This window comes from Nomia melanderi, chromosome 5, assembly GCF_051020985.1.
Source record: "Nomia melanderi isolate GNS246 chromosome 5, iyNomMela1, whole genome shotgun sequence".
Classification (NCBI taxonomy): Eukaryota; Metazoa; Arthropoda; class Insecta; order Hymenoptera; family Halictidae; genus Nomia; species Nomia melanderi.
In genome coordinates, this window is record NC_135003.1 from 4,902,941 (window position 1) to 4,926,138 (window position 23,198).

General features: G+C 35.3%; 1 protein-coding gene and 1 long non-coding RNA gene across 2 annotated transcripts; one reads left to right on the forward strand and one right to left on the reverse strand.

Moving 5' to 3' along the window:
* Positions 1-438: 438 nt before the first annotated feature.
* On the reverse strand, positions 439-15,165 carry LOC143174540 (uncharacterized). The gene is made up of 2 exons (XM_076367835.1): positions 14,814-15,165; positions 439-581 (listed from the first exon to the last, which is right to left on the reverse strand). The coding sequence occupies exons 1-2, from the start codon at positions 15,085-15,087 to the stop codon at positions 439-441; spliced, it is 417 nt and encodes a 138-aa protein (XP_076223950.1). The 5' UTR covers positions 15,088-15,165.
* A 3,453-nt stretch (positions 15,166-18,618) lies between these two features.
* Positions 18,619-19,876, forward strand: LOC143174532 (uncharacterized). The gene is made up of 3 exons (XR_012998629.1): positions 18,619-18,725; positions 18,809-18,969; positions 19,752-19,876. It is a non-coding gene; the product is annotated as an uncharacterized LOC143174532 (long non-coding RNA).
* The last annotated feature ends 3,322 nt before the right edge of the window (positions 19,877-23,198 follow it).

Genomic DNA, 23,198 nt, shown 5'->3' on the forward strand with positions numbered 1-23,198 from the left:
CTCGATTTGCTAAGTAATGGTTAAATTATTCTGTGTATTTTATAATTCGAAAATGTTTTGAACATTGGGTAAATTGAATACCAAGGGAGAGTTTATAATAATTATAGTTGATTTTTTATTAACTTGTTGCCTTTTCAATCCTATTCACATGATTATTGCATTAGTTCACGAGAACTTTCGTTTGTCACTTTTTATATTGTCGAATTAGAAATAAATAATATTCAACACTTGTTGAATGCTAGAAACACGCCAGATCATTTTCTTTATTTGGCACGTATTTTATAGGTACCTTTATAATTAATATATTCTTGGAATTGATTTTTGTAAAATGAAATTTGTAAAAGTCTTTGAACCATCGATGATATTAAAATACGTTTTTAATTTATTTTTGTATATACTTAACTGCATCAGTATATCCCTTCAAAGAATGCAATTATTTCAATAACATGTAAACTTAAGAAAATAAAAATAAAGAAAAGGAGAAACAATAGAAAAGTAAAAACGAAAAAGAAATATCAAAATTAAAGGAGACTCACGTTCTTCCTTGATCGGAAAACAGCTTGGACTTTCAATCTTCCGTTCTAAAACAAAAGGAAACAAATGAACTATGTAATGAAATTGATTGAAATAAATCTGCATACAACTTAAATGTAATATAATAAAACATAAGGAAATTTGTATAAAGTAAAACGAATATAAAATGTTAAAGGAAAAAAAGCAAAAAAGAAATAAAATTAAATGAAGAATAAAATTTGTCAAAAAATGTTGTTTTTTTGCAGAACAGGCTGTTAAAGTATTGAATTTAATTTTCAGATTACATTACTTGTTTTCCTTTTTGTCACGTTTCAAGTTTTCATCGCGAGATTTCAAAGGCGGTTGGACAATGTGTCGTTTTACTTCTGTAAAACATCATAACGTTTTTATTGGACATCGTGCTAGTCATGTTTCAACCTAGCGGTACATTTCTCGCTGCGTGAACGTAAATATTTTACCGGTGAATAAGTTTATCTCGTTCAACGTGAACCTACCTGTGTAATATCACGAATTGCACCTGCGTAATGTAAATAATTCATGTATAAACGTTAGAATTATTAAACATCAAAATTATTTGGTATAAGCATTTGCACATGTATACATAGATGTGTAGTTATATAATTATATAAAATTAAAAATTAAGTTTTTTTCTAATTAAATTTTCAGTAATTACATTTTCAGAAATATTTCTTCCCTCCGTTTTTGGTGAAGTATTAAATCATATGTGACACAAACTAAGTAATTATATTTATTTAATATTTTAACACTACTACACATTTCACAATCATTTTTATTGTTACTAAAATTGGTCTATGTACGATCTTAAAAATCCACCATTCTCATCACATGCAAGAAAACAACAAATCGAACATTATCATTAATATAAAAGTAAACAAAGAAACAAATATTTGACTGACTATACATTCACTACTGGTTGGGAGTTTAGCGTTCCTCTGTGAATTCATGGAAATAAAAATATATTTGTTAAATCAGTAAATATAAACAACTATTAATAACGATAGTAGGTTATATAATATAAAAACTAAAAGTATTAACCACTATTTCTAATACTACATATTAACCCCACAAAAATTGACAAATGATTTCATACTTTTAATTAATAATATATGTCTTGATTGTAGATATAACTTATTACAAAAAACCATCGACAGTCTGTAAGTTCCTCTTTTTCTTTCTACTTGTTGATAACGTATCAGGCAATTTTTTCTACTTTCTGTTTAAGATATAAAACAAACAACAAACTATTGTTTACACACTAAATTCATCATTTCCTTTTAATCACAAAAATGTCTATGTTCTCAGTAAAATTGTCTTCTTTTTCGAACATTCTTCACCATTTTTAAAACCTGAAAAGTGCACCAGATTTAAGATAAACAAATGATTACTTACTATTAGACTTAATGAACACATTCTTTGAAATTTATTGTGCATCTTCCCAGTTATTTATATCCTTAAAATCACTACAAGACACAAACAATTGTTTCTTTACAGTAACAGCAATAAACATTAAAAACCAATAAATAGAAAGTCCATTACAAAGGCAAATTCACCATTCAATGCAAAAACTGACTTCCTTCCATTCACAAACGAATGGTCAAAACATTCCAGTAAAACTTAATCGCATTAAGAAATAAAAGCACTAGTCCGAGGAGTATGAATGTGCTTTTCTACTGTTGCATACGAAGCTGCATACTATGGCAACTACTGTTCCAGCCTCAAAGCCACTGGCATTGTTCTATCGTGACATTCTAAATATATTCCAGTCCATTTTTCCAGCAGCGATGGACCCCTTGTTATCGAATATACATAATCGTAAGCTTGTGTGAGCGTAGTTTAAACGGTGTTTAGTTCCCATCAAGAGCCACTTAATCTCCGATCGCGTAAACTCGCGCAACAATGGGGAACGCGTGGCTGAGAGGAGGGGCACACGTGATTACGCCCGGCGAAACATTGGTTGAGGAGTCACGTGGCGGTGGAAAAACGGGCATAACATGCGCCACACGAGACGATCCGCTGTCGAAAAACCTAACCGCAAACCCAAAAGGACCCACGAGCACCACCTACAACGAAAACAACCCCGAGTCACGCGTTCCCACGTAGCACGCAATGCGAGACCAGTTCCAACCCCCATGAGTTTTCGGGGTAACGTTTCAGATTACACGTTATTTTGTTACATATTGCCCGTACTGTTCGATGTTTGCTAGAGACTAGCGATTGCATCAGCTAGAAAAATTCGTCTGAGATTTTATTGGTAGTAGTGATAAATTATTTAACCCTTTGCGCTAGGGTAGTTTCGGGTAAGATGGCCCAATCTCATTTAAATTGTCAAACATCTATATTTTTAGTTGTTTTTAATGGTATACTGAATCTTGTACGAAAGTTTATTTAATTATTCTTCGTACATATGATTTACTTTTATAAATATATTTTAATTTGTTAGGTATTAATAATATTTATGATATAATAGTTCTGTCAAGAAAAGTGGGCCATCTTTTCTCTGCCTATTCTATCATTTCTTTCACAAGTTCGCTTTATAGAACTGTTTCATTGTTTATAATTCATTAGAAAAAGAAAAGAATTAGATGCTTGGCTTATGTCTACGTTTGTTTGACATTTGTTTTTATGAAATTCTGTTTGAAATCTTCGCTACAGGTCTGCCATTGTAAGGCAAGGGGATAAAAGTAGCCTTATAATATTAGGAGAGAAATTAGTAACGAAATACTGAGGATATAACAGCATGTACAAAAGAAATTTTGAAGAAAGATGAATGTATAGTACACCAAAAAAGTATATAAGAATAAAATAAAAGTTATACTATGATAAAAAGGAAAATAAAAATAAAAATAGAATAAATAATAAGTATATGTTAAAATAAAGTAAAATAAAATGAAAGTTAAGCATAACAGCATCACGAAGATCATGTATTTTTCTGTTAGACATTTAATTATACGTTTGATAATACATTTCTCTCAAAATCACTTGCAGTCTCTTACATTTATATATAACGTTTAATAAAATATTGGTATTTCGATGATGATACACGAAATCCTTAATCTTATCGAAAACCAGCCTCTTGAGACTGTCGTCCGAATAAACGACGCACTGTAGTAGCGATTATCTTAAACCTACCGGTGTACAAACTCGGATACAGGCAATTGAAAAAGAGGTCGACTCATGCCAGGCCATGTTATCACACAGAAAAATTTTGTAACTTATGCGTCTGCTGTGATTCATTGTACAAACACAATTCCAATGATTCTTGCCGACAACATTTTATGTTATCAAATAGAGAACTGTAAAATCAATATGATACCATAACATGCCAGTGTAACTATTGTTACCGCAGTTTAATACGTTATTTAATTTACTTAAGAATATTGGATAAACATTAAAACTGCACTTACATACGATGTGATTATGATGTTACAAATAATTATAACAATAGTTTGTAAAATATGTTGTAATAAAATTTAATGTCGACCATGTTTTAATATTTCACGTAACGCAAGCTTATTATTAATTTGGCTTTCCGATATTGAATACTTAACAATAGGTAACCTATTAAAATTACGCTAGTTTAGAACAAAAGAAATTAGAACGACATTACGAGATTCCTTTATACTTTGATTTTAAAGTAATACAGCTTTGCAAGTGAAAACATACCCTGCGATAACTAAAACCATATTGATAGTCAGTGAGTGATTGCTTTGATCAGGACCAGTAGATAAGGTCTTAAAATACATACATTATTTGCATGAATATGTTTCTAATTTTCTTTCTAATTTGACGTAAGAACTTCTACCAAACCAACCCTAAAATTACAGATCGTCTCACACGTCCAATATCTACAAAACAGTTTCCTTGGCATACGAAGCCATCCGCTACATGTAATAAATAATATAAAAATAGAAACTATTGAATTTTATCTAGCAAATAACTGGTCCGGGTTAATCAATTTTGAATAGTACACCTCCCGTTAATTTATTAACCGTAGAATGTAGTAGAAAAAGAGAAACAATTACTAATTCATTATGAAAAAAATAATTCTGAGTTTTAATCCTTTACACTCGATTTATTTTCAATATGGTTGAGTGTAAATTTGTATGTATTTTTAGGGAAATGAATTAAAGTAATTTACAGCGGTAAAATTTAACATTTCATATTTATTTTATTTATTTATTATTATTATAAGATTTAATTTTTATAATCTTTTAAAGTGTGGTACTTTTTCAAACAATTTCCAGCATTCTGTAATAAATTTGTATTATCTCCAGCATGATATACAAGTGCAAACAGTTAATTCATATCATATCCTTTTTTCTACATTTAGATTATTCTATATGAAATTCCTCACAAAATTTATTCGGATGGAGTATTTCGAAGAAAATTGAGATAAGAAGATTAGAATATTAAGAGATTTGATATTGTTAAAACGCGATACAATTCTTTATGACTATCAATCGAAAAAACGAAATGTATTTTTTACACTGAGGGAATTTATTTAACATATATTATTCATAGTATTTTATATCAGGAGGACCCATGAGTAATGTCGTTAAGATGACGTGTATACTCGTCGAACGCACTTAACTGGCTAAGAACTTTACACTTTTTCCGCTATGGTCCCACGAGTATACCCCAAAGATCAGAACAAAGAAGAAAAAAAAGGATGGAACGAGCGGACTAGGTAAAAAATGAAACTATCGATCAAACCTCAAGTTCGAAACATCAGGCCGGAAATGGACCGATTTCAATCGTTCACGAGCGAGAGGAGGGAAAAAAGTCGTAACACCGTAATGACGACGGGGTGAGACGGCGGTAACTTGATGCCGATGCTCGACGCGTGCCCGAAGAGCTCGGTAGCAGTTCCTTTCCCAGAGACGCTTTACGCGCCACTTGCCTTCTTCGCGTCCTCGGCGGTGCGTTTTATCGGTGCATTAATTTTCGCGGCAGTAACGTCTCCCGCGGTGAAAAGCCACTTCGCGTGCCGCGGCATTTCCCAACTTTTCACGCTGCCTCGTATCGCGACCAAGTTACGGTGCCGCAACAGTACCGTCAACGTACACCGGAATGCGCCCGTCGCCCTTTTGAATTATTCACTTTACCGTGACGGATTTCAGCTGTCGTACACTCGAAGAATCAAATTGAGAAACTTGCGGAGTCGGAATCGACACGTACAGGTGTCGTGCTAATTTCGCGAGACTTGTCATTCGCACCGTGTAAATCACAGGTGACAAGTGATTCGCCTTCTACAGGCAAAACATTAAGTGGTGACAAGCAATTGGACTTCTATGGGCGGAACGCTAAATGACTGGAAGAGGAGATCTATGTAATACCGATGATTCACGTGGCACGAAATGTGCTGGTACTAACAATTAATGTCTATTCAACAAATCTAGTTAATGAGGATGAATAAATGAGAGCACGCTAATGTGTTATAGATGCAGCGGCTTTTCTAGCGACACTGGGCTTAAATCGTGGCGATATTAATAGAAAATATTACATTGGTACACAATTTGTAAAATATTAACTGGATTCATATAAATATTTGTAAATATTTGTATAAAACATGACTTTATAGATTAAAAATGTAACGTTGTCCGATGAAGTCGATTTGTTATATGAATGAAAGTATTAAAAGTATCTATAAATGATGTTGTCTCGGACTGGCGTTTGTCGTTGAATCAATGTTGCAAACTGTATGTGAATTAAGTTTATGACCTATTAGTGCTAAAGTTATCTCAAACACTGTCCTTATAAGCTGCTTAAGTTTACTGGAAGATTCAATATCATTTGAAAAGAATGAGTTCAGATCAAGTGATGAAGAAGCTTATGAAGATGTCAAAAACGGAATATGAAAATATTTTAATGAAAACTCAAAAGATATTTGTAAAAGGAACATGCAACAACTTGTTCCCAGATGACAAACTGTCGCAGACAATTACGGCGACCATTTTACTAAGTATTTCATGTACGATTCAAAAAATTTAAATAATCTTTAGTTTCAAGAAATAACATTACTTATGGGTATTCCTATATAAAAAATACTATGAATAAGATATGTTAGAAAAATCTTCGATGTAAAAAATATATTTCGTTCTTTCCATTGAGTCATAAAGAATTGCATCGATTTTTAGAATATCAAATCTCTTAATATTCTAATCTTCTTAATTTAATCTTCTTTGAAATACTTATACTAATTTGAATAAATTTCATGAGGTGTAGCAAAGATAATATAGAATAAAACCTAAATATTCAAAAAAGGGTATAATAAGAATTAACTCTTTGCACTCGTATGTTATGATGGAGATGGCAACAAAAATTTGTTATAGAACGTTGGAAATTGTTTGAAAAACTTTAAAAGATTATAAAAATTTAACCTTATAATAATAATAATAAGCAAAATAAATATAAAAGTTGAATTCTACCACTGTAAATTACTTTAATTCGTTTCCCTAAAAATAAATACGAGTTTAAACCCAACAACATTCAAAATAAATCTAGTGCAAAGGGTTAACATAAAATAAATAATGGTTTACCATGTAAATAGAAGAGTATAGCGAAATCGATAGTATTTTTGAAATCGTATAAGCAATACAGATAATAAACTGTTAACATACAATGATCGAGTTTCCCAAGGGACCACATTCTTTTCGGCCGCGTGACAAATTACACCCTACTCTGTATCAATTGAACTCGAGACACGGGAGAATGATACATGGAATAGGCATCAATACATGGCCGCTTAATAATTTTCCCTCATAAGGACAGGAACTGGTCATAGCTGGTCGATAACCAGCATTTAACGACGTTACAGAGCCGATGTATCAAACCGAGTGGTCGCTCGGGGCGAAGTCGTGGCGAGAAAACGAAGAAAACGAGAAAAGAGAGCCGGCGGGGTTCGTTCCGCAGCTTTTCGGTGTGGGTGGTGGAGATGCGGCGATGCCGTAAAAAAAAGAAAAAATAGGAAAAACCACCGCCACCGCAGAAACTTTCGACTTGGGAAGCAATTCCCTCTCGCCGGTTCGCGAGTTCTCAGTCAAGAGAAATGTAGGTGGGAAAATGTTCCTGTTCTTTTATACAGAAGACAAAGGTTCGGGCAACTTTTTATTACGTCGCGAAATTTACTGTGCCCTGTCGCTGTAATCGATTCGTGATGAGACCGCCATTATCATCCCCCATACTTGAATAAGTATTCCATTATTATTACTTTTCCTTCCTAGATCTATGGCTTTAAGAGACAAGTATAATAATTCTATGATAAGTCTTTCAATAGGAAAACAAAGTACGTTGAACATTTTGAAAGATTTTAAATATTACGAATAAGGTAAATAATTTATATGAATAAACCATTGGATATTGTTTAACTATAATCCTTATAAAAATCCAAAGTATAAGAAATATTGAAAAAGGGAGGATTTCAAATATTTTGTTAAAATTGTTTACATTCTATATAGATGAATATTGTTTTTTATTATGACTTATAATTATGTACGTTCTCATAATATTGAGCATCGCGTAAAATGCAATTAAATAGCCGCTTTTATTTACCTTAATGACAGTATGATTTAGTATTGAAATAATTAAACAGCGGATAAGTTAAATAAGCGTTCCTTTTACTTCTGTTTTGATGCAAATACGCATAAGAATAAACAGTCTAATCAGTATTCCAACAAAAGAACAATAATTCAGACAGTATCATACTCCTAAAGGGTACTATGCATAAACTCGACGTGAATCTTAAAGTTTAGCCCTTTGAAAGAGGCAAAGCCGATCCGTCGTCATCCGCAACAAAGACGTGAAAATCTTCATCCTCATTTTCCCACTGGCTCTACCACTCCTACATGCGACTGCTACGCGCCCTCTAACCAGCCGCCATTTTCTTTCCACCCCCAACCCCATTCTGACATCTACTCGCCATGAGCCACCGTTTCCTATGGTTACCATTTACCCGAGGGATGCTTGACATCTTCATTGGAGCTTTCTACTCCTTGTCAGAACGCGGCCCCCTCCTTGACTCTATGTCCAAAAACTTTTCCCCGATGCATTCCTTTTTATGCATTTTATCGCTGCGCCGTTTGATTGTCGATTGATCGCAGATTCAATATTAGAAATGTTTATCACAAACATTCCATTCTTCTTTTTGTACACATGATTTTTATACAAATATAGTTATATAATAAAGTTGGTATACCGGAACGGAAGTGAAATACTGTTTCATTTCATGCATTAATAGTTTCAAAGGATTGAAAATAATTGAAAAGAGCATGCTATAGCTCTTACATGTAAACATTCGCAGATTAGTTGTAAGATTTTGAAAGTTTTAAAATAATTCTTCAAAATGAAACTGAATCGGAACTTTTAATCCCTAGCATGGATTTTCTAATAATAAGATTCAACTAAGATTCGGCGTTCTTCTATGAATGCCAAAACAAATCCAGAATATTGTTTTAAATTATTAAAACTACATAATTTCTATGCACATATCATTGTATACGTAATAGCCTGAATAAATTAAATTTAAGTATAAAAAGTATAATATAAAAATTGGTATAAGCAGAAAGTAACGTTGTACATTCTCTTGTAAATATTTTTAACAATATTTTAAAATAACTGAAATAATTAAATAGTTTTGAAAATTCGAACGAAAAGATTTTCAAATATACAGACTCTTTTACAATATTCTGACTAAACTACAAGTACATTCACAGAATATTCAAATTTATGAAGAGTATTGAAATTAGTGATTTAGCAAATGATATCCAATGTTAATATATTTTGTCACAAACAATGTTGAATACTGTGTTGCTTTTAAATAAATGAAAATACAATAATTTTTAAAGATGACTATATAGAAACATAAATTATGTTATATAACGTTTTGTCTTATAGTCACAATTATTTAACTCTGATTAAATAAGAAATTGACATTTGTATACGAAATTACAACCTAGTTATTTACGAAAATTCAATTCTGAAAGCTAACAAAACTACAATACTTCGTTTGTATATAGAAAAATATTAAGAACCAAAACTAGTGTGGCTATTATTCAACATTAATGCTATTTAATAACTTACGAGAGTTATCCTCTTCCCGGTTCAGGTTCTTCATATTTTTCTACGTACAAACAAAGTATTGTAGTTTTGTTAGTTTTTAGAATCGAACTTTCCTAAATAACTGATTTGAAATTTTCTTTGAGTTAAATAATTCTGACATATATTCATATAACATATATTCTACAAATAGGAACGTGTTTACTCAAATTAAACAATAAACGTTAATATTGGTCTTCTCCATCACTAATAAGCGCAATTAAACAGAATCATTTTCATCTTATACGCTTCAATAACATCCTTATCCCAATTCTCTCATTATCTCAAGCAATCAGTCAATTTCCCATAATTACTTCTCCTTAATATCTTTATCACAATACGAAGTGACCAATCTATGCACATCTCCCTTGAATATTGTGCATCTTTAACTGAAAATAACATGTTACACCAAGGTTTGCTCAATTCTTTAATAGTATTCGAACAAAAACTATTGTAGAGATGCCCTGTTATACGAAAATTACCTGTATTTACATAAACATTCATAGTCCGTTCGGAACTGTATTCAAGAATCTATGGTACGTTATGTAGATCACGGCTGCGATAGAAGTGAATCTAATAGTCAGCCATTTAATCGACGTGCTTAACGGACGCGTTTAATCGACGGTCAGGACGTATAAAAGGCTAACTGCCGCGTAGTTCAGGTCCTGGTGTTTGGGCCTAAGTTTAGATTTAGGTTTAGATTTAAGCACATTCGCTATCGTGCCCGAAGCAATACCGTATTGATTGTGGGGTGGCCGAGCCTCCGAACACATTACATGATTAAACCGCCCCAATGGCATAGCAACCGGCCTTGCAGCACTTACCTTATTAAAATATCCACCACCCTCACCGCGCCCTTTTAACAAAACCTTCACGCGGACCCGCGGACTGTTCCATCGCCTATCCTTTATTATCGGAGAATGTTCAAGCAGCTTAGTTGTTTGGATCAGCTTTCTTTGATCGTCGCTACGTGTTTCGGAACATACTAATTAACACGAATCTATTGGATTAAGGCAAAAATATCGACGTTTCTTGGAACAAGTAAAAAAATTACTGGATTCATTTTTCTCTTTGAGATCACAACATTTTTACAATGATGGAATAAAGAAGCATATAGAAAGGTGGGAAAGGGTAACAGCAACGAATGGAAATGATATAATAGGTTAAGTTAATAAAGTATTTGAAAAATACTTCGTTTTATTTGTTAAGAAAAAACTCCTTATATTTTGAATGAAAATGACGTTATGTTTTGTGATCATAGTTCTTATCTTCAGTGACGGTATCTGAATTGTTCATAACTTAAAATGAGGGTTTCGAGGTTTTGAACGTTTCAACTTTTGATATCCAAACGCTTGATTGTTTCTTTATATATGTAATTTCATCAAATTTTGTCTATTTTTCCATTCATGGAGCTCATTCTTTTGACAAATGAGTCGCTCATTTATGAGATGAACTTGTTTCATTGTCCATTCTTTGATATTATTGAACCTTTAAGCAATTGAATTTAAAGTTCTAAATTGAATTGGTTTCTTAATGTTTTTATTAAATCAAAAGTAAATAAAATGTCTTTGAAGTTTTCATTTTATTGTAGTTTGTGAGTATCAATACCCTAAACAGATTGTATTAAGGAACTTAATATTAATAATAAATTGTTCCATTTATGTAGCATGTTTTCTGTTCTGCTTTTTTCTTGTTAAATACTAAAGATACAGTCAACGGCACAGTATTATATGAGATAGCAACAATTTTCTGTCGATTGCCTTAATTTGGTGTTCTTAATGAAAGTTTTCGAATTCTATACTAATAACAATTTATTCGAATTAAGAACGTATTTTCCTACCGTTTTAACTTTTAATAATAGGAAACAAATCATCCCATTATCCGTACGAATAAACTTATAAATGCTAATAGGAAAAACAATGAATTCAAAGTTTTTCTCGTAAACGAAATCTTTTACGTAAAAAATCTTATTCTATAATTATAATTTGTTTTTTCATCAGAAACTATACCCTTGCTGATTCTATCACAACTTTTGAAACATCCAGGACAAATATGTAAAATCTCTAATCAATTATAAGTTTAACTAGTTATTATCAGAAGGTCAATTACCTCTTTTTTTAGATTGATTAAAATTTAATTACGTTTGATTATAAATATACCGTATTAGAAAAACGTTATTCGAAATTGCTTTTAATGTTAATTGAATTAATTTCTACCGATTGATGGATCTATTGTGATTAAATTTAGCCGACGCAACGCACAGACATCATACATTCCTGATGACCCAAGGGTAAGTGTGATTCAGATTTATATTGAGCACTATTAATACAGCCTAAACTCTGGTTTATATATAGTGTACTAAATGATTAATTCACGGTTATTCACTTCAGTAATTATATGGCGGAAACTGTCCCTAAATAAACTAGTTTACGTTAATAATCGTCTATTTATACAGATTTGTGAGATATTTAGATAATGAATATAGAAAAGAAATTAAACTACCGTATTACATAAATTCTATCCATAACATTTAAGAGAAATTCATAGCATTTTGTTTATTTCAAACTATCAACTATAGTTTAATAAATAGCACAACATTGCATCTTTCGTGTTTCCAATTATATATTCTCTATATTTTCACTGTTATGATCGATGTGTTATCTTACATAGATGGAAAATTCTCATCAGTAAATTAGTTTTAGTTCAAAGTGACAATGAATTATGTTTAAGGAGATTCGTACTTTTCAAATTTTTAAATTGGACAAAATGTGTACAACTGTTCTTAAATCTTTTCAATATTTTTGTAATAATTGTTTTTTAACTGCAAATGCAGTTCAGTAACTGTTCCTTCATACTTATTTTTATTCATACTCATATTATTCACACTTCATACTTATTCATTTGTAAATTATGGACCGAGAATTGTCAAGCAAAATAAAAACACCGATTATTTCGAGTGACTTTTATCGAACGTCTATATGAAACCATACATGCTCGTCACGATGTTGCACGCCAGAAGATAATCGCAATCATAATTTAATCCGTTGAATGAAAGATTAAATCACGTATTAACAGTTGCAGATATCTGACGTGTCAAAGTAGTAAATTTTGCACACGCAATTATCGAATTAAAATCATCAATAGTATACTGTAAACTCGTCTACTTCGTGTAATCTTTATTACTCAGATAAAACAAGATGTCTTTTTTTCATTGATAAAAAACGATCATAATAAATCATTTTAGAATATTACTGTTCGTACTGCTCTTAATGTATTTTAATAACTTCGTACTTCAAAGGCGTATATACGTATCAATGCATTGTTTGATCACATTAAGTAATTAGAATTTATTTTATTTGTACAGTTCAGAAAAACTGGATATATCAAGATCGATATATAAGCTAACCGGTGTCCCAAATGTGACAATCGTATCGTCTGAAGGCGGACGTTAATCTTATCGATCATTCGGATCGAGAGTTCTTATCGAGTACCTGCCACTGTTCACGTAATGTGGCACAAAAATTTCAACCTGACCTGATATCACGAGAACACACGATAGCGACGAAATCATCGAAACTAGTACTCCCCGTTTCCTGAGATGGCTCCATGAATCTACAAAGGTAATTGCAACATGTTCCTTTCGACAATTATGTTAAATCGACGATCCTCCGTTGAATCTGGTTTTCATCAATTAATTCCCGTCCAATAATTGGCTTTGCCGTCTTAAAGATTCACGACAGTGAGTGAAGACACGAAATCGATATCAATTTCAAGCAATTTTCATACCAATTACTGTCTTTTTACTTTTCTGCAGATTTAACCACGCGTTGAGATTTTTTCATTCACTTGTTTACTGTCACGTCATAATACGTTTTAGCATATTCAATAATTATTGGATAATTTTTCGAATAATAGAATACTTTTTTGTTCTCCTCGTTCTCCACGTTCGTGGGTCTTTTAACGTGAAAGTTTGGGTTGTATTTTCTACTGTAATGAAATAGTAAAAATTATAAATTATTATTAGTTCGATGAAGTTTTTTATGTTACTTTACAGATAGCGTTTTACATTTTTATGTTAAACTTTGGAAAATACACGGTATATTCTAAGAATGTTTGTCGAGATTAATAAGACGAAGATTAATGAATTCAATCACAGGAAATTATGCGGTTAATGCTTTCTAACGGTCAGATAACAAGTTTCTTTAATTATTAGAAGAATAAAATATAAGAAAGAATAGATTTTGACAGATTCGACATTTGTTTATTCATAATTAAAGATAGGCAAAATATTATTTAAATAAAAGAGATACTTAAAAATTGATATAAAAAATTAGGTATCTTATTCTACGAAACGGATTCTATCTGGGCAAAAGTTTTATTCATCTGATCAAGTCAAATCATTATCTTAATAGGACGTTGTAATCGAACTGATCTTTCACTTTTAATAAACAACCTATTCTAGGACTGTAACTACCAACTTAGAGAAAACGTTTACAGTAGGAGGATATTGGTCGTAGGTCTCGTCTTCCGCCAGTTGTTAATAAAAAACTGATTAAGTTTCAATAATTGATTCGGTTTCTTGTAAGTTATTAATATTTCCTAAGAATAATTCCAATAAATTTCTTAAATTAAAGTTATTAAATCAGATTATTTAAAACATGTATCTTAAACGATCTTCAATTCTATGTCTCTCTATTATTTTCAAAACCAACACTACATCTCTATTCTCGTTATTTCATTCTTTTCTCAAAAAAGATAGTATAGAATGTTCAACAATACAAGTTAACACAATATGATACATCCCATATATCCAATTCTCACTAAAATAACAAAACCTAACTCCATATACGAACACAGAAGTAAACAAAATCGGAAGAAACAAGATTCCGCTGAATGCTTGTTCATTCCTCGTTAGTTCTTCGCGCATTACCCTGCAATCTCGCGAATCCGCGCGAACGTCAACGCACCAAGCCTAGCGGGCAAACGAAGCACCGCCAGAAATTCCTGAAACATCTCCAGCACCGTTGCCCGATCGATCAAACGGCGTCTGTATCGTTTTCATTCCAGCGAGATCGAACGATCGCTAGCCGCACGGCAAAACCGTGGTCTCCGGTAGGGATCCCGAAGGGGTTCGCGAGGCAAAAAACGCACCAAGGAATCCTTACCTTCCAGGTTCTTGTTTCTGGCGAGCAGGGCCAAAAGGACGTCCTGGTTGGGCGCAGCTTCGGCTAAGTCGGCGGCATCCTGATGCGAGGGTGGCAAAGAGGGTCCCAAGGGTGGCATGGTGCTCGTCGGTGGTCGCGGCATCATCACCGGCGCCGAGGCCAACGGCGGTGGCAACGGTAGTCCCCCAGGTGTATGGTGGAGCGAATTGAGCGGCGGTGGGCCGCTGCTCGGCAGCGTCGGCAGCGTCGCGACCGGCTGCACCGCCGCCGACATCGACAGATCGACGCCACCCAACAGTACCGGACGACACCCTCCTGAAGCGGGCCCGCTGCTCACCGCCGGGAGGATTCCGCCACCCCCCGGCAGTGGTGCGTACGGCAAGTACAGCTCCAGTATAAGAGCAGGAAGCAGCAACTGCAGGAACACCGACCGACGTTCGGTCTTTGTTTTCCTTCGCGAATCCGCGGTAGCTGTTTATCAAACGCGTTTCCGCGACAAGTTTGCTACCTTCACTGGTGGATCACTCTCTTATAGATGAGTTGAAGTTCGGTTTAAACGTCTTTAGCAGAGCATCAAAGCTGGACAGGATAAGATTTTGGCGGTACGTCCAAGAGTCTTGTTAACTGTTCAACGTCCACCGGAGCACTGTTTATACACGTTCGTTCACGAACTCACGAAACTGTATTCACTTCACGATGCCACTGTGGTGTTTCTGTATTGCATAGCAAAACGCGAGATGCATTTAATAATCGCGATTAATGAGTCACCTCGAGATCAACTTAGGTCATTGGAGAGTCGTTTACTGAAAATTACGTGTTGAAGATTGTTTTATTCGACGACCGGTCTATCTGTTTTGCTGAATTAAACGCGCTTTGTATTTCTCGTGTCACGCGACAGGCAGAGTTAGAAGAGTCAAATGGTTGCGTATTTGTTCCTTGATTTCTCGAGAGGTTTCAATCTCCGGCGGACAATTCCAATATCGTGGAAAAGAGAGAACGATCGGTTCGCGATGCTTTATCGATCAGTCGTTCAAAGTTCCGTTGTAATCTCGTCGCGAGGTAGACGCCGACGACGATCGATCCTTGATCAAGTTTCGCTTCTGTCACCTTCCAACGACTTTGTCTATCTATGAAAGAGCAAGATCGCGCGCGGGCCCGCTTGTCACTTCAACGATCTTGTATCGCGTGCAAGGATTGGCGGCAGCGTCTCCGCGGCTGTAGATCACTGAGCGTGTCAGGTGAACGCTTACGAATGTTTACGGGCGCCGCTAGTAGGAGCCGTGACTGAATGGCTTGTTTGTAAATAGTATCGTCCGCGGGTTAGCAAAAAGAAAGGTTACGATTTACCGTCAGTGATCTCCGCCTACGCGCGCATTCACGCAACGCGCGTGTTCAAAGAACGTCTTCGACAGCGTCTTGCGATTTATTGATCCTTGAATCGCATCAGTACCGATATTTCGTGGTTTTACCTTTCAACGATCTTAAAATCGCGGAATCTTTAATGAATTTTCTTTGATCAGAACTGTTTATTGACGAGCACTTTAACGATTGTCCTCTTATCTCACGATTACTTATTTCTTGAATTGTGCCAATATTATATATTTCCTGATTTCATGCTTCCAGCGTTCTCGCAATGGCGGAATCAAAACCGAGACTTCAATGATGAAGACCTTCTCCGATTCAAAGTGTTTACCAACAAATACGTTCCTGATCGTCTTCTCCGACAGGAAGAGAATCGCGTCGCTCGTCACGATCGAAGCACGATCGGTCAAATCGTCCGGCAAAACAGGAAAACTGTCACTTCAAAGCGAAAACGAGCGTCGCCGCGACGAATGACCGGCATCACTGAAATTCCCCGGCGGAATTTTTGCGCTTCTGCGCAGTTCGATCGCAGCAGATCGAATCGACAGGTGGAGATCGCGGGATCAGAATGAATGTAGCAGCCAACACCTTTCAGCGAGATCCGAGCGGACCCGTGATCAGCCACGCACTCGTTCCTCCCTCGCTAGCCACGAAAGCCCACGTCTTATCGGGCCGTACGCGAGCCCCGGTTTATCTCGACCATAACCTTGGCTATGTTGCTACAATCGCGGCGATCTAAATTCGTGAAACCGTGCAACGGCGTCTATTCTTCTTCCGTTTTATCAATCAATTCACCTCGCTCCAGATTATCTGTAATTACTCCGGTATCCTTTGTTCACCGGGTCCCTCCATGATTCAAGCTCGACAACTGTACAATCATTTATTACAAACTGCGTCAAAAAGCTTCTGTATTCCAAATATTCCTCGAAAAGCAAACAGCTTTTAATCGAAGCATTTCTTTTTCCAATGTTCAATCCTCTTCAATGCATTCCCCAGGAAAGCGCAACGCTCGCAGTTTCGAATCGCGGATTGAAACGTCGCCGTTCCTCGAAGAGAATGCGTCCAGATTGTCAGTGAAGGAATCACGGCTCGATGGGCCACGAATCGCTGCAAAAGGCGATGCCTTTCTTCTCCGCGTGTTCCTGATACGAATTTCAAACGCGACGGTCGAAACACGGGACCGTCGCGGCCGCTTCCGACCGGCGAAGATCACCGATAGGCGTGCGTGGCCTGGGATTTGTTACTTCTATCCTCTAATCTTCTCTGCGTCGCGTCTATCTCGTCCCGTTCCCCTTTGATCGGCGGCCGGACGGCGCGGCGGGGTTTTTACACGCGTGTCGATGGAAATCGCGGCCCGGGCCCGATGTAAATCCCGGATGCCGATACAGAGAAAAACCCAATGAATCACGCAGCGGCGATACTTTCGGCCGATCCGGGGCCCAGGGGTTGTCGCTGCTCGCCGGGCCTCCTTTTCGTCTGGCGATTCGACCCGAACACGAACGGCTCCGCCGACGACCGGTAAGAAACGCCGAATTCCACGGCTCTTGAATCGCGATTTTCGTCCCGCCACGCTCTTCTTTCCTCTCCTCTCTCGCATCGGTGCGACGAACCTGTCCGAGCCGTCGTCATCGGCCGGCGGTCATGTCCATTCAGCCGACGACGATTATCCGCCGCGCTACCGTCAATGACTTTCTTTCCCGAGCACGATTTTTCCCTGGGATTCCTTTAAATTCCTTGTCGATCACCTACGTCGAAGAAACCACCCTTGGAATTAATCGCCTTTGTTCGGTTTAGCTTCTCGAAGTCCGCGAAAGACGCACGAAAATGGTAAATCACAGTGTATCCTTTTCTCGTCTCGGTGATTAATCGTCTTCTTTTCTTCCAATCTTCATGGATTCCAGGTAACTGTTGATTGATTCAATAGGTAATCACGTTGTAAACTGCTGTTTCCCGTTGCATATGCTCGAATAGTAATAAGAATGTTTGACGAACACTTGGTGTATCCAGATGTGTATTGGATAACTTGCAACGATTAACAGGCAACGCGAGATTTTGAACGGTGAATTGTTCTTTCCGATGTCCGGAGAGAATTTTTGCGGGTTTTATGCGAGAAATGGTCACTGCCGCGAGATCTCGGAATGTGCGATTTGATTAGCGGGTACCGCGGCACTATGGAGCCGACTTCGCGGGGTTCCCGGCTTCAGCGACAAGGATCAGAGACCCGGAGGGACCCGGAGGGACTTGGAGGGACGCATAGAAAGGTGGAGGTGGCTCTGAACGTTCTGTGAAACCGTGTGCATCGCCCTGTCGGAGGAGAGGCTTCCACCCTACCATCGGCGGCCACCACCGAGCCGTCTCGTACCAGCTTGCTGTAAAAGGGGGGAAAGTTTGGTGGGGTATCGATGATGGCACGCTTGCGCCGCAACCTGTCTCCCTCGTGCGAGGAAACCGCGCGGGGGACACACTGGCCGGTCGTGTTATAAGATTTTCGAGTGATTTGCGGTGCGCGCCCCGGCGAATCGAACGGAAAAGCCGAACGTGAGAAACTTCGTAAGACGATTCTCTATTTTTCTGGTGTATTCAGTGGTGCTTGGGAATAATCAAATATACATGTTTTATTTGTTTATTTACAGTCGAATTTAGGTGATCTTATGACTCAAAGTGGAAATGTTGGGAAACACTTATGTGTAATACTCAGATGTGGTTAGTTGGAAGGAGAATGGATTTCATTGGAGGAATGATGGATTTTAATAGATAATAAACATTACATAGAAGTACATAGAAGTTACTAAAGGTATAGTTGGGTATTACTCGAATTGTTTTGAATGATTATTTATATAAATGAATCAATGAATTTTTTTTAGTTGAATATTTTATTTGATAATTATGAATTGTTATTCATAAAAAATTATTACGTTTATTTATGGGTATAATTCATTTTTGTTTACTTGAATAAGTTACTTGGATAACGATGGAAATAATTTTGAACTAGTGTTCATTTGGATATTCACTTGTTTCGTATTATACCCTAATTATTTCGCTGTGGCGTTGTGAGAACATTATTTACTTACCTATTAATGATAAAATGAAATAATTTATTAAGAATTAATATTTTTTCATATTCAGTGTTTGAAGAAAAATTATTCATGAAAGTCAGTGTGAAAAGAATTGTACAATACTGTGTAAGTAAATAATAATTTTGACACCTTATGAAAATAACAAGATATGTTTGCAGTATACCTTTGGATTTGATTCTAGTTATCATAAAACTGTTTTTTGAGACGATGATTATTAACAAATTATAAGTTTTATATATGTTTATAGGTAAATAATCTTCTTTTGTGTTAGAATTATTACAACAAATTAAAAAATTTTCTATGATCTTTTATCAAAATTGACCAAGTAAACATGCAATAAGCAAATTATATTCTGTTTATTCTTCTTAAATTATTATCATTAAATGCAGCATAAATATGGCTACCGCTTGTTGACAATCTTCGCTTGTCAATTTATTAACAATAAACACATTGTTCCAATATATTATGTATAGTAAAATAATTCATTTTACATCTGCAGGAAGATAATGTAATATTTGCTTACAAATATTGATAAATCGGCAATATTGAAACGGTTGTAGAAATTTAAGCAAAGAACATATAATATATTACGTCCTTTTGTTGCCTCGTATATCTGTGTAAGTAAGTACAAAAAGATTTTACACAGATGCACTTATTCCTAAAAAGTGTCTATATAAAATTTCCGACAATACCGGAATTTCTTTTTTATTTTCTTACATTTTCAACAGGTGTTTTAATATGGTTATTTTCATTTTTGTTTTAATTACGCAATATTTATGATACATTATATTTCTTCCAATATTTTTAATTACTTTCGATACACGCAATTATTAAATTACGAACGGAATCTTTTTATGTTTTTAATGATATTAATCGTAGCAATAATTATCATCGTTAGTTATAGGACTATATTTTAAAGCAAATTATTTATATGATATTTTTATATTTATTTTCCGTAAATTACTCGTCATTAATTTAATCAACACAGGTTAAAATACTTGCAAGTTTCCCTTAAATATACATATCTAATTTCAGTTTATACTTTCTACATTCTCTAACATCGACCATTAAAATATATAACTTATTAATCACCAATTTCAATTAATAAAGTGACCTTTTATGCAGATTTTACAATCGTATGGTTCATATAAATTCTCATAATATGCTTTTTCTTAATCAAATGCAAATAACGAATTAGGTATTAACACTAAAACCACTAAATGAATCAAACTTACCCATTTCAAGTTTCATTTTCAAAATGATTAAAAAGCCATAGTAACTTTTTCGATAAGTCATTAAATAAATTGTCTTAAATATACCCACACCAAAACATAATCGAATTACAATTCCAATACATGTATTCTTACAATATTCATAAGAAAATACAAGAGCAGTCACTTTTACTGCTCTATAATTCTAGTTTCAAGAATTCTATTGTACACACATCGGTCTCGCTATTCTGTATGAAATTCTGCATGGAATCTCCGAACCTTCGGGGGCTCTTCCCTTCGCACATTTACTTAGCTTAAGATGTTCCCATTAATGAAGTGTGCTACAACAAGGCTGTTGAATAAGTAACGAGAATACTGGTTCGGATCTTTCGCGAATGCTGTGCTTTCGCTTCGTGGAGCGGAAAATCTTCGAGTTCGAGGCCGCGTAGAAAGTGAAAGAAACAAATGACAGTCAAGAAAGACACAACGAGAGCGTAAAGCTCGGCGACGTTCGGAGAATGTCGAAGGCTGCAGAACTTGGGGGAGGCAGAATAGTATCGTCGTGCTAATCAAGACCGATGGTCAATAATGGCGGCCACGGGTTGGTCGGATCCAAGTCCAACCTACCCTTTGGGCGGCGGGCGTATACGGGGGTGGTTTAAGCCGCCACTTCGACTCACTGGAGTCGACTAGGCTTGATTCTTGCCAGGGGAGCGAGACATATTTTTATTATAGCTAGGTGAATCACTGCTATGGTGCTTCGTTCTTCGTGTTACTTGCGTCAGGATTGAAACACGGAGATTTTACTATGGGTAAAAGGTAATTTGGAACGCGTGCATACATTGTAAAGAGAATGTAATAATTATCTCCTTGCTGAAAAATGCTTGCAGCTTGTTGGTAAGAAACAATCTTTGAGCTTTTAGTGAAGAAGATATGAATTGATGATTAAGCTTTTGTATAATTAAAATTGGTATATGCGAGTGAGTAATGATGGTAGAATAAATAATAATTATAGTGACATATACTTAGGTTTCTCTCATTCTTCTTTGCTTTCTAAATTACGATTACCGTATCAAATAATGGTGAGTATAATGAGTAAACAAGGTTATAAAGATTGAGACATTTGAAATGAAGACAAAGGAAAATAAAAAAGTAATATTGTTAAATCGTTGAAAAATAAGTCATTTTCAATCTCTGCATTTTTACCTTTTATTTTCTTAATATTTGTTAATAATAATAATACGATGTATGTGTGTTATTGTTTGAATATATAGTCTTAATGTACGACAGTGTTTAAAAGTTTGAAGATTTAAAATATGCAAACATTAACAAACTATTAATCTCTATTAAGTTTAACAGTTATAATTTTCATAAACTGTTGTTCAGTGATTTCAAATTTGGAAAATTTGAAACCCATCGAAGTACAGAAGCATGAAATCATTTGATTCTAAAGAAAATTATAAACCTGTCTCAAAGTATTAACCTCTATAAAAATATTAATTTTTGCAAATGATTACTAAGACCTTTCGAAATCTTCTTCCTTCCTTTTCCCTTCTTATTTATAATATTATAAATATGTACATCCTCAATCATATTTCCATTATATTTTCATCACAGTTCCTATATAAATATATGATCGAATATAGATAGATAATGGACAGTTAATTCGTAAATTGTTTCTAAACTCTCGATCGGAAGTGCGGGTCTACTATAAGAAAGAAGATCCGCGTTTAAAGTATTGTCACCACTTCCTTCAGCTGGTCCCACTATTTTACGAACCAGTGTCTTCGACAATGAACACCGAACAGCACTCAAAATGTTAAGACGGCGGATTTGCTTGAATACCAACTGGAGGGTGCATTGAATACCCATCGCTATTACTCGCTCACGCTCGCGTTTGCTCGCTCGCGCGCGCGCGCGCACGTATAACGACTTACATGCACGTGTTCCTGAATAGACACATATCCAGAGGGTAGCGTCGACCCGTCGGATCACCCGTTGGATGCACTCAACGAAATTAAACCTACGTTCCTCGACCTCGGACCGCCGTCGCAGTCACGTCCAGCCGTGATATCGGCAACGTTAGCTTTTACCACATTTTGCGCGGGCCACTTGAAAGTTATTCGCGCGTAATTCGGTGGCTACGAATCTTAGAAACGGAACCTTACCGCCCTCGTCGCTGTCCTAGAATTAACCTAAATTTCATCCAATTCTGGGTCTGTTCTTAAGACTATTTTACGTCCTTTCCTAAAACGCTGCTGAAGTGTTTGGGCAAAAGGTGTCGTTACATACAGGGTGTTTCTAAGTAAATGAACAGCAGCCGAGTGATAGAAAGAAGAATTTAAAATAGTTAAATAGTTTAGTAAAGAAGTATTGTATTTCGATTAATATTCGAGTACTCTACAAAGTATTTGTCTTGCCTAGATCTTTTGTATTTGTAGGACATTTTTAAAATGTGTTTCATCTTTGTGTAAGTGTTATTTTATTCATTGGTGAGACTGGTAATTTCTATGTTGTTCGTCTTGTTTTTTATACGTATAAAGTGTAAATTTGTTTGATGAATACTCAATAAATTAAATATGAGAATATATTATACATCTAATTCTATAATACTCAGTAAGACTTCAAACATTTAGGAGTAATATTTTTTTATTGAAAGTGTAACGTAATTAAAATTGGAAAATGTTTTTATTTAGTTTCATACACAATAGGTTTTCTATATTTTCCTATATTAA

Bases quoted from the DNA above. Each gene is read 5' to 3' on its own strand.
- LOC143174540 (XM_076367835.1), bottom strand. From the start codon at position 15,087: ATGTCGGCGGCGGTGCAGCCGGTCGCGACGCTGCCGACGCTGCCGAGC. The intron at 582-14,813 runs GTAAGGATTCCT...CTTTTGTTTTAG, and splicing joins CAGAAACAAGAACCTGGAAG to AACGGAAGATTGAAAGTCCA.